Source organism: Camellia sinensis, chromosome 6, assembly GCF_055761805.1.
Source record: "Camellia sinensis isolate YWXY chromosome 6, ASM5576180v1, whole genome shotgun sequence".
Lineage (NCBI taxonomy): Eukaryota > Viridiplantae > Streptophyta > Magnoliopsida > Ericales > Theaceae > Camellia > Camellia sinensis.
In genome coordinates this window covers 103077498-103087500 of record NC_138966.1, presented here as the reverse complement: position 1 = coordinate 103087500, position 10003 = coordinate 103077498, and the positions used below count along the sequence as shown (strand labels likewise).

At 35.8% G+C, this 10003-nt stretch overlaps 1 protein-coding gene across 2 annotated transcripts in view; it reads right to left on the bottom strand.

The window, feature by feature from the left end:
* The window catches only part of LOC114306527 (acetyl-CoA carboxylase 1), a 14213-nt gene extending 10592 nt beyond the window's left edge, over positions 1–3621 (bottom strand). For both annotated transcript variants that reach the window (XM_028251788.2, XM_082874341.1), the window contains exons 1-7: positions 2986–3621; positions 1812–2208; positions 1505–1711; positions 1257–1418; positions 935–1027; positions 723–818; positions 380–553 (exon numbers count right to left, since the gene is read on the bottom strand). In XM_028251788.2, coding sequence (XP_028107589.2) covers positions 380–553; positions 723–818; positions 935–1027; positions 1257–1418; positions 1505–1711; positions 1812–2195 — 1116 coding nt within the window. In that variant the 5' untranslated portion in view covers positions 2196–2208; positions 2986–3621. The remainder of the gene's footprint in view (positions 1–379; positions 554–722; positions 819–934; positions 1028–1256; positions 1419–1504; positions 1712–1811; positions 2209–2985) is intronic.
* Positions 3622–10003: the final 6382 nt, after the last annotated feature.

The following is a 10003-nucleotide window of genomic DNA, read 5'->3' as shown; positions in this document are numbered from 1 at the left end:
AGACAGATGAATTTCATGTTTGCATGGGAGAGACTGCTCAATTCACCGACCGTGTCCAGAATATTCTTGCAAGAGGTTATGCTAAAGACTGAATGGCTTTCAAACCATGACACATACTTAATGTTCCTATTGTCAGCAACCGTAGGACACATCTATAACCTTACCAGGTGAACCCATCAACAAACATAACTTTAATCACAATTAAGGTGCTCAAATTGGTTCAAGAAAGTTAGCAAAGCCACTCGATGGGTGATTCCACCATTTGCAGTGGCAACAAACGCACAAAAACGATTGAAAGAGAGAATATGATGACAACACAAGAAGAAAGGGAAGATGAATGATGTGAACCAGCTTCAACATTGAAATTGGCGTAACAAACCTGCAACCGAGGGTTGAGCTCTAAAAAATAGTACTCCCCAGTATCCATACTGTACAGATACTCAACAGTAGCAGCTCCAACATAATTCACACATTTGGCTAACCTTCTAGCTGCTTGCTCCAACTTTTTCACTGTTTCTAGAGGAGCTACCGTAATTGGTCCTTCTTCAATTATCTGTTTAACAGTGAAAACATCTGTCAAATTTTATTCCAAGCAATTGTATATTGTTAACGTAAAAAAAATATATCATAAACTAATGAAAAACATCAAATTTTAAAGCCCATTTAGTTGTAACTAGCAAAAGTCGCACAAATTTAAAATTAGCATCAAAGGGTGAAAATACCTTTTGGTGTCGCCTCTGAACACTGCAATCGCGACTATGCAAAGCTGCAACATTGCCATGTTGATCACAAAGCAACTGGACTTCTAGATGTCGGCTCTACTTTCAAGAAACCAAATGTCATGTGAGAATATGTTCCAGACTCTTGCATGTCAGTGATTCAGAACCATTTAGTTCAGGTCAGAATGGACATACAGTAGACACGATGATCATACCTGAGAAGCAACCTTCATCGTAAATATAGGCGAGCCAGGAACTTCACCCTGAACTTGCTTGAATAATGCCTTGACTTCATCATCATTATGAACCTAGAAAGTAAAAATAACAGTATGCTTAGTTTAATTCAACTATAAAATAAGCCAATAGTGTTGATAAGTAGCTCCTCAACACAATAAGTAACTTTCCAAGTCTGATTTTAATCAACAATTGGCATAGGCATCAGTACTTAGAGAAGGAAAAATTGTTACAACATTAGCTAGAAAGCTAATATATAGTTAACAATCAGACTTTAGAACTAGTAGTGTGTGTGAAGCAAACCTTTCTTATGCCTTTGCCGCCGCCACCCCAAGATGCCTTTATCATTGCAGGGTAACCCACTACTTGACAGCTATCAATTGCTTCTTCTGTAGTATAAACACATGCTTTGCGATATATATCATCTGGAATAGTAATCAAACAGCCATCTGGTTGAATTTTTACCTAAAAATGACAGTTTAGTATATTAGGTTTTGAGATGAGCTCAGCAAGAGTAAAAACAGACACAATTTATGATTAAAAAAAATTACATGAGAACCACTCCAAGGAAGGGTGGGAACTTCAGCTGCTTGAGCTATCAATGACGAGCCAATTTTGTCCCCCAGAGCTGCCATAGACGTAGCTGGTGGCCCAAGAAATACGATTCCCTTTGCATTCAGTGCATCTGGCAGCTCAGGGCTTTCAGAGGCATGACCCCAACCAGGCCAAACCGCTTCAACATGTGTTATCTCCGCCATCTGGGTGACCAAGAATTAAATTCCATCAATATCAAACTTCTTTCACAATCAAATTAAAACCTTGAAAATGCGTACATGTAATGTAAATGAATTTACACACCTCTACAATGAGCTGCACATTGGCATAGTTATTATTGTTAGTTCCCCCGGGAACTTCAACAAACTGATCAGCAATTCGAATGTGCTCCGCGTTGATTCTCATGTCCTCCGGAGTAGCCATGGCCACCAACAATATTGCCTTCTCTGTACCAAATGTTTCATAAGCCCATGTCCTTACGCTGCGCATAAATTTAACGGCTGCCATTCCATTGTTTGCAATTAATATACTATGTATTGGCTTATTTCCCCCAAGGGCATAACAGAACTGGTTCACTTCCGGTGCTGCAATTGGGGACCTCAATGGGATTGCTCCATTTATGTAACCATTGCCATTACTACCACGGCCTACACCAACCGTTAGTGACATCCTTTGAGCTTCCGACATACTGTAATACCTCCTGAAACCAAGTAATTGAAAGAGACCGGGATTGAATATTATTGATACAGAATTATGCTCACATCATCAAATTAATTATAAACACCAACCACGCACAAAGTAGATCTGAAGCTGATTGAATCGTCTATATCATCTTGTATCTCCAAAATAATGTTTATTTATTTATTTATTATTATGATTATTGTTATGATGACGACGATGAGGAACCTCCTCAAGGAAGGGCCACATTGGGCCCACCCTGTAGAGAAAGCGCCAGATACCTACATACAATCACCTGAATTCGGTTAAGCCCGAGGGACACTGGCAAGAGTTGAACCCGGGATGTCTGGGTTTACACTTTATCTCAGGGTCCAACCCCTTTACCGGTAGGCTACCCGTGCGGGTTAAAATAATGCAACTTTGTGAAGTGAAATAGAGAATTATGTTCCTACTGTTGAATTAATAGATCAGCACAACTATGCAAGAGAACAAGAAATGAAAACTTGGCCAAATTCTGAATTGGGTATTCCAAAATCATCTTGTATCTCAAAAATAAAACAACTTTGTGGAGTTATGCAGCTAAGAATTATGCTCCTAATATCCAACACACCCCAAAAATAACCAATTCTGAAATGGGTTTTTCTATAATCTAAAAATAACGTTACTTTGTGAAAGTGAAAACAACCAAAAATCAAACAGAGCACAACAAAATAGCAAATACCCCAATCAAGCCAAGAGGAACTAAACACAAGTGAAGCGAAAAGGGTTCAAAATTGGCATTCAAAGAACAGAGTCTGACCGTGGAAGAGCAGCAGAGGAAGCTCCAATATTTGGGACAAAGAATGAAATGTCTCAATCTGATTGAATTGTTGGAAGCATTACGAATCAAAGAAGAAGAAGAGGCAGAGCAGAATCAAGAGAGACCTGAAATGGTGAATTGCAAATCTGAGAAATGGTGTTGTGGGTTTGGTTTGGTTTGGTTTGGTGTTGGGGATTGGGTTTAGTTTAGTTTGGTTTGGGTTTGGTTTGAATGGTTTGGTTTTGCAGGCATTGACAAGAGAAGAGGGGAGGGGGGGTTTTAAATGAGATATTCAGTCAGCACGTGGTAGATAGCTCCCCACTCATCTAATTCTCCTACCTCTCTTTGTAGTAGTTCCCAGCTACCCTCTCTCTCTCTCTCCCTCTCTCTCTCTCTAACTATTCAATCAAACCCTTCAAAATCCTCCTTTCCCTCTCTCTCTCTCTCTCTCTCTCTCTCTCTCTCTCCACCGGTGTCTTCTTCTACCTCCATAGAGAGAGTGATTTTTCTCAACTCTATGGTGGGTCAACATTACTGAGATTCACTGTTTTATTTTAGGCTCTAAAGTAGTGGATCTCAAGAGCCAAGTAATTTTCATCATCTTTTTATCCGCCACCATAGAAGTTTATGCATTTTTCTATTTATACAATTTTGTAATTTTTTCTATTTATGTTAATTTTTAGGAGGATTCAGTGATAGACCCCTCATTGCTTAATTTATCTTTCAAAATGACAAGAATTATATAAGTCTTTTCGAAATCCCTTAATATTTTAAAACTTGTTTATCTTACTATATTACCTTCATATCTGTCAGCTTTGCTATTAAGTCATTTTCACAGTGTATTTCAAAGTAAAATTATATTTTGAATCATAGTAAACTTTACTCTGATTTTATAATTTTATTCTGAAAGTACAATTTTACTATGATTTAAGGAGTATCCAAATTTTATCTATGTATATTTTCTTTCTATCCAAATTTTTTGTGTGAATTTTCTATCTGTCTAATTTTTTACCTGTTTAAAATTTATATGTTCAATAGCATCAATTTGTTCTTATGTAGTGAAAGATTCACAATCTGTACAAATCCTATATGTTCATCATCTCGAGAGTTGTTCACCAAATCCTATATGTTCATCATCGTCATCATCATCAATATCAACAACAATATTAAAAATTTAAAAAATAAATAAACAGATTTGTTGAACTCATCACCAAACCCTATATGTTCATGATCATCAACAACAACATATTCAAATCTGAGATAGATATTCAGATCTAAAGATGAAGGTTCAACAACAATAACAAGAAGAGTGTATGTGTGTGTGTGTGTGTGTTTGAGATCACCGTTACACTATATCACTCACTTCCAAATTTGATGAGTAAGTGATAATACATATATATATATATATATATATATATAGAGAGAGAGAGAGAGAAAACAGCAAGGAGAGAGGATGACGATGGGGCTAATCGTGCCGTCTTCCGAAGTTTTTTAGCGAGATCTCACAGAATGAATCGTTTAGATCTTGAACCTTCTTTCTCAAATCTGTATGGTAGTGGTCTTTCCCATCGATCTCTCTTTCACTCATGTCCAGAATCGTTGGCAACCACCTTATCGGTGAGAGTGGAGGGAGAGAGAACTTGTTAAAGCTTTCTGGCGAGATCTCACGGCGGCGAGGAAAAGCACGGTGGCAATGGCGTTTGAGGAGGCGACGACTTTGGATGCAGAGTGGAGAGAAAGATGAGAAGAAAGAGGGAAAGGGAGAGAGAAAGTGGGGAGGGAGTGGATGGAGAAGGTGAGAAGATTTAGTTGAGGGTATAATAGTCTAATAAAATATTTAAATAATAAATTTTGTTATTTATACAAGATTTTATAATTATGAGGGGATTTAGAAAGTATAATTTTTTTCTTAGTCATTTTAACAATGAAAGGAAGGTAAATGGGGTTTATAGCCAAATTTTCCTAATTTTTATCATCCTAACTTATCTGAACTGTTTAAATATATTAAATAAGGTTTCGTCTAACAATTTTTAATTTTAGTCAAAAAATTATTATAAGTTGCCATATTATTTTATTTACTTTTCTACATATTTTTTTTGTAAAAAATTAAAAAAATTATTAAAATAACATGTTCCTAAACGAGATCTAAATTGAAAAAAAATTAATTATCTAAAAGTTATGAGAAATGTACTCTTAAACCTTGTTTGATTAAAAGGATTAATAGTGAAATGATTAATAATCCATGAGTTAGTGTAAGATTAACTATTCTATTAAATTAGCGAGATAATATTTTACTATGTATTCATTTTATTTTTTTCTTTCATAGTTGAAATTATGATTCCAGCCCATCACAATATTAAAAATTCATTAATTTTGTCGGATTAAATGTCCACCATACATGTAATTCAGCTTATTATGATTTTAAGGTGAAATATTATTCTTACAATTTTTTTATCACAATAATTTAGAGAATTAAATATTTGATAAGCACGTCATTTTGTATAAAATTTTATATATTATTTTGGATAAATTACAATGACATTTCATGAGGTTTAGTAAAAATACAATAAGCATCATAAATTTGACATAATTTTACTGATTTCTTTCTCAATAAGACAAGATTAGACCTAATGTGTTGTGAAAACATAGAGATGAATAAAATATACATTTTAATATAAAAGTAATGATAACATCATTTATTTTAGTTATACGACTATTGAATTATTAATAAAAATAGAACTAAGTGTTATGTGAGTTGAAACTTTCAAAAAGTCTAATGTAATTATTAGGATTGTTCACGGGTCGGTCGGCTCGGATTTAATGCTTGAACCACCACTCGAACCGACCCTTTTGGTTCAATACTTTTTTCATCCGATGCCGACTGCTAGTGTGCCGGAACTCGACCGCCGGAACTCGACCGCACATTGATTCGGTGTTGTGAGTTGATTTCGACGGTTTCGCAGATGGCTCAAACAACACAGAAACTTTACCATTCACTCAATCAAATCTAAGAAACTAATTCAGAATTTTCAAATACAAATAATGAAATCACATACGCAGACCTCAGAGAATGAAAAGTATTCACATGGAGAGAGAAGGGTCTAAAAGAGAAGAGATATGATACATTGAAAAAAGGAACTCATTGTTACCATCAATCTGCTTGCGCCATTACCGCCGCGAGTTTGCCACTGCTACTGCCATTTTGATCACCACCATCGTCTTAACCACTGTGAGACGAGTTGGGGGAAGAGCCACCATCACCATTCTTTTGTGAAGAACTATACCAGAGAGAGAGAGAGAGAGAGATACTTTAAAGGGTTTAGGTTCTCTAGGTTGTCTTTAGAGTTGCCTAGGATACATATTTTTTTTAATTTCCTAAAGGGATTTAAGTTCCCTAGGCTGCCTTTACAGTTCTCTAGAATATGAAATATGAGTCCAATCTAAACACATGGAGGGTAGATATATTTTTTAAATATTTTATCGGTCGGATCGGATTTATTGGATTTTAATGTATACCATCCGTGACCGACCATGAAATTGAAAAAATTGAGAAGTAACATCCGTAGCCGACCGTCTTTGTAAATAAAACGGTCCGTAGCTCATCGGATTGGTTCAGACCGGACGGGTTTGTCAGGTCTCCGGGTTCCGTGAACAACCCTAGTAATTATGCCAAATTTGTAGAACTTAACATATTTTTTTTCAAATTTCAAAATAGCCTAATGTAATTTATTTTTTCAAATAAGAGGGATTGGGGGTGCAAGAGGAGTTGCATTGTGTGGGCTGGTCGGTAGCGGTGGCGATCGTTGAAGTTGCATAGGGAGGGAAAAAAGAAGATGAGGGCATTTTAGTCTTGTTAAAGTATGGTTCCATGTATTTTTAATTTTTTCCTTTACTGCTATTTTGATAAATATTCTATGGATTTGCAAAATTTTGTTATTCTCTCATTTTGTTACAATTTTTCCTTAAATATTATTATCCTTTATGTTAATGTGTACTTATCTATCTGTATTACTTATCCATTTGTATTGTAGACATATCTGATCTATATATCTCTCTATCTTTATATCTATCTCTATTTCTATTTCTATCTCATCGTATCTCTATCTCTCTTTATCTTTATCTCTATCTCTTTCTATACTTATCTAGGTTTCTTTTCAGCCTATATATATAGGCTTCTCCTTGTATGTTATTTAATTCAATAGAATACAGATACACAATTCCTACATTTCTTTCAACCATTCTAACATGGTATCAGAGCTCTAGGTGTAACAACCCCAACTTGTGATTAGCCTATAAATTCACTTGCTTTTGGGTCTTGATTTTGTGTAATGATCTTTAATTCATTGTGTTTTGTAAGTGTACAATGCCTAATAAGTAATTAAAAAGAAATTCTGAATTAATTACATGTGTAATGAATTATTTGTGTTTATATCTATTTGCTAAAGAAATATCTGTTTGAATTTTTGTTTTGATTTGTGAGTTGAGGGCTGTGACAACCCTGACCTATGTTTAGCATTAATTCATGATTAAGCATGCTAAGTAAATGATTAAGATGAAATCCCAAATTGATTATATGAGTGTGTTGTTTTAATTGCATTTCTATCTATTTGATATGAAACGATCTGTTCACATTTTAATTTCAAATTGCGAATTGAAAGCCTTATCAGCAACCGATTCAGAAATTGACTTGTGTTATATGCTAATTAGGATTTATAGAATTTTATGGTAGGTTTAATTAAAATTCGATTTAGAACAATTAAGTTAGAATAAATCATGTTAAATTACTTTAACTTGAGTTATTTACACATTTGCCATTGGTAGGCCCTTACAAGGCCATTTGTTTGATTTCTCCATATGTTGTCACACCTTTAGCCTCCACCATCTTGCAAAACCGTGAGGGAGAAAGAGGAGAGTAGGAAGAGATTGAATTCAACAAGTGAATAGCTTGAAATATAGAGGAGATTGGAGAGGATTTGGAAGATTGAGCTACCACACTTGGAAATTCAAGACTTAAGGTAGGAATCTACCCTTTTAATTATGAATTGAAGTTGTTTAATGCATGGATTCATGGAAATTAGGAACTAAAGTCAAGAAATAGCTTAAAGAGTGGATTTGAGAATTAATTCATGCATGCATGGCCATATCATGGAATTTTGAGATTTGTTTTCATAAAAATTTCCACATGCATGTTCATATTATGGTTGTTCCTTAGAAATTCACCATGTTTTTTAGTTGAATCTTGCATTTGATCATACTTCGAAGTATTGGAGTTCATGGGAGCGCATGCATGTCATGTTTTTGAATCAATCATAAAGTTGAAGTTGAGTTTGTGTTCAATTGGCATACCTTTGGGCTTTAATTTTATGAAATAGTCTTTAAATCATGTTATGTTATGAGTCTTTAAGTGTTTTCTAGAATTTTGGCCCAAAATGATGAGTTTTGGCATATTAAATCCATGGTTTGAGCTTTGGGAGCAAATCTGGAAAACCCAAAATTTGGCTTCCTCACTTAAGCGAGAGATTTCACGCTCGAGTGACCACATTTGTTTTCAGAATTTCACTTGAGCGACAGAATGCTGGCTCGAGCGTAAATTACAAGAGCTCAGAATTTTTGCGTGTGCAGAAGCACGCTCGAGCGAAGAACTGTGTCTCACGCTCGAGCGAGCATCGAGCAGAGGTTTTTAGCAACCAGTACTTTTCATAGCTTTGCAGATTGCTCAAGCGAATGAGTCTATGCTCGAGCGACCCAGCACATTCTGCATGTCCGCTCGAGCGAAGGAAGCCACGCTCGAGCGAGACCCCTGTTTTTAGCAAATTTTGAAAAATGTTTTTAAGTACATTTTTGCATCCTCATTCCATCCTAAGCATTCCTAGGCCATGTTTAAGGCATCATAATGAGGATAATGGTTTAGAACCGCACCAAGGCAAGCAATGGGCTAAGTTATTAATTCCGGGTGTGTAATTTAATGTGTGTTCGTTCTGCAACTGTGTAGGTTTGGCACCCAAGGATGCTGATTAGCCTGCCTATAGCCTAGTAATTTGTGAGTAACAATGTTGTAAAGCTATGTTCAATTATAATTATTTTATGAATGATTGACTGTACTGTTTTTCGAAATGACATTGTTTACCGAATGAATGTATGTCCTATTTTATGAACTGTACTCGTGGTATCCATAGCGACTGACTGTTACTGCTACTGCTACTGTTACTGTTTCTGCTACTGTTACAGAGATCTCTATCAGTTCCTATCCTTGGAGCTACCATTACTGTATTGATGGCCATCAAATGACTATTCGGTCTTTAAGACCTACTGTATTGTTTTGCTATTGGATGTACCACGTATGACTGCTATGATCCCTAAATGACTGACAATACTTGAAATATGAGGCACTGATTGAATAATTGATCTACTGATGCAAATGACTGTTTTAATTACAGAAAGGACATTCATTCTTAACCCCTTTACACATTTGTTATTCACTGGGTTTTAGCTCACAGTTGATATATATATATGTAGGTGGCCAAGCACCAGACCAGAGCTAGAGGCATCGACTTAAACTCATGTTTTGTCAAGCCAACCATTGCGCCTTATATCGAGGTTTTGAACCTGCACAAGTCAAGGCTGTTTTGGGGTGTTTTAGATTCACCCTTTTTTGTCTCCGTTAATGTACTGAATGTCTAAGGCTTCTGATTGTACAGTTATGGTGAAGGAATTAGGTCCCTAACTTGTATGCTACTTCGTATATGTGTTTTTGGTATGTATGTATATATGGCTATGAATGTGGTTATGTCCATAAAAGTTTTTCTCATTCATGTTTTCACAGCTCATTGGACAATGTAAACTATTACTGATTGGCTTCCGCCAGCCCCTTTATATTGCACTACTGTCATTATTGTTAATCAGGCCTTCGGTAATCACGGATTACTGGCCAGTTACGATACTAAACCTACAGGGGCGAGTTTGGGTCGTGACAGAGTGGTATCATAGCGCGAGTTATACCGCACACACAAGTCTAAAT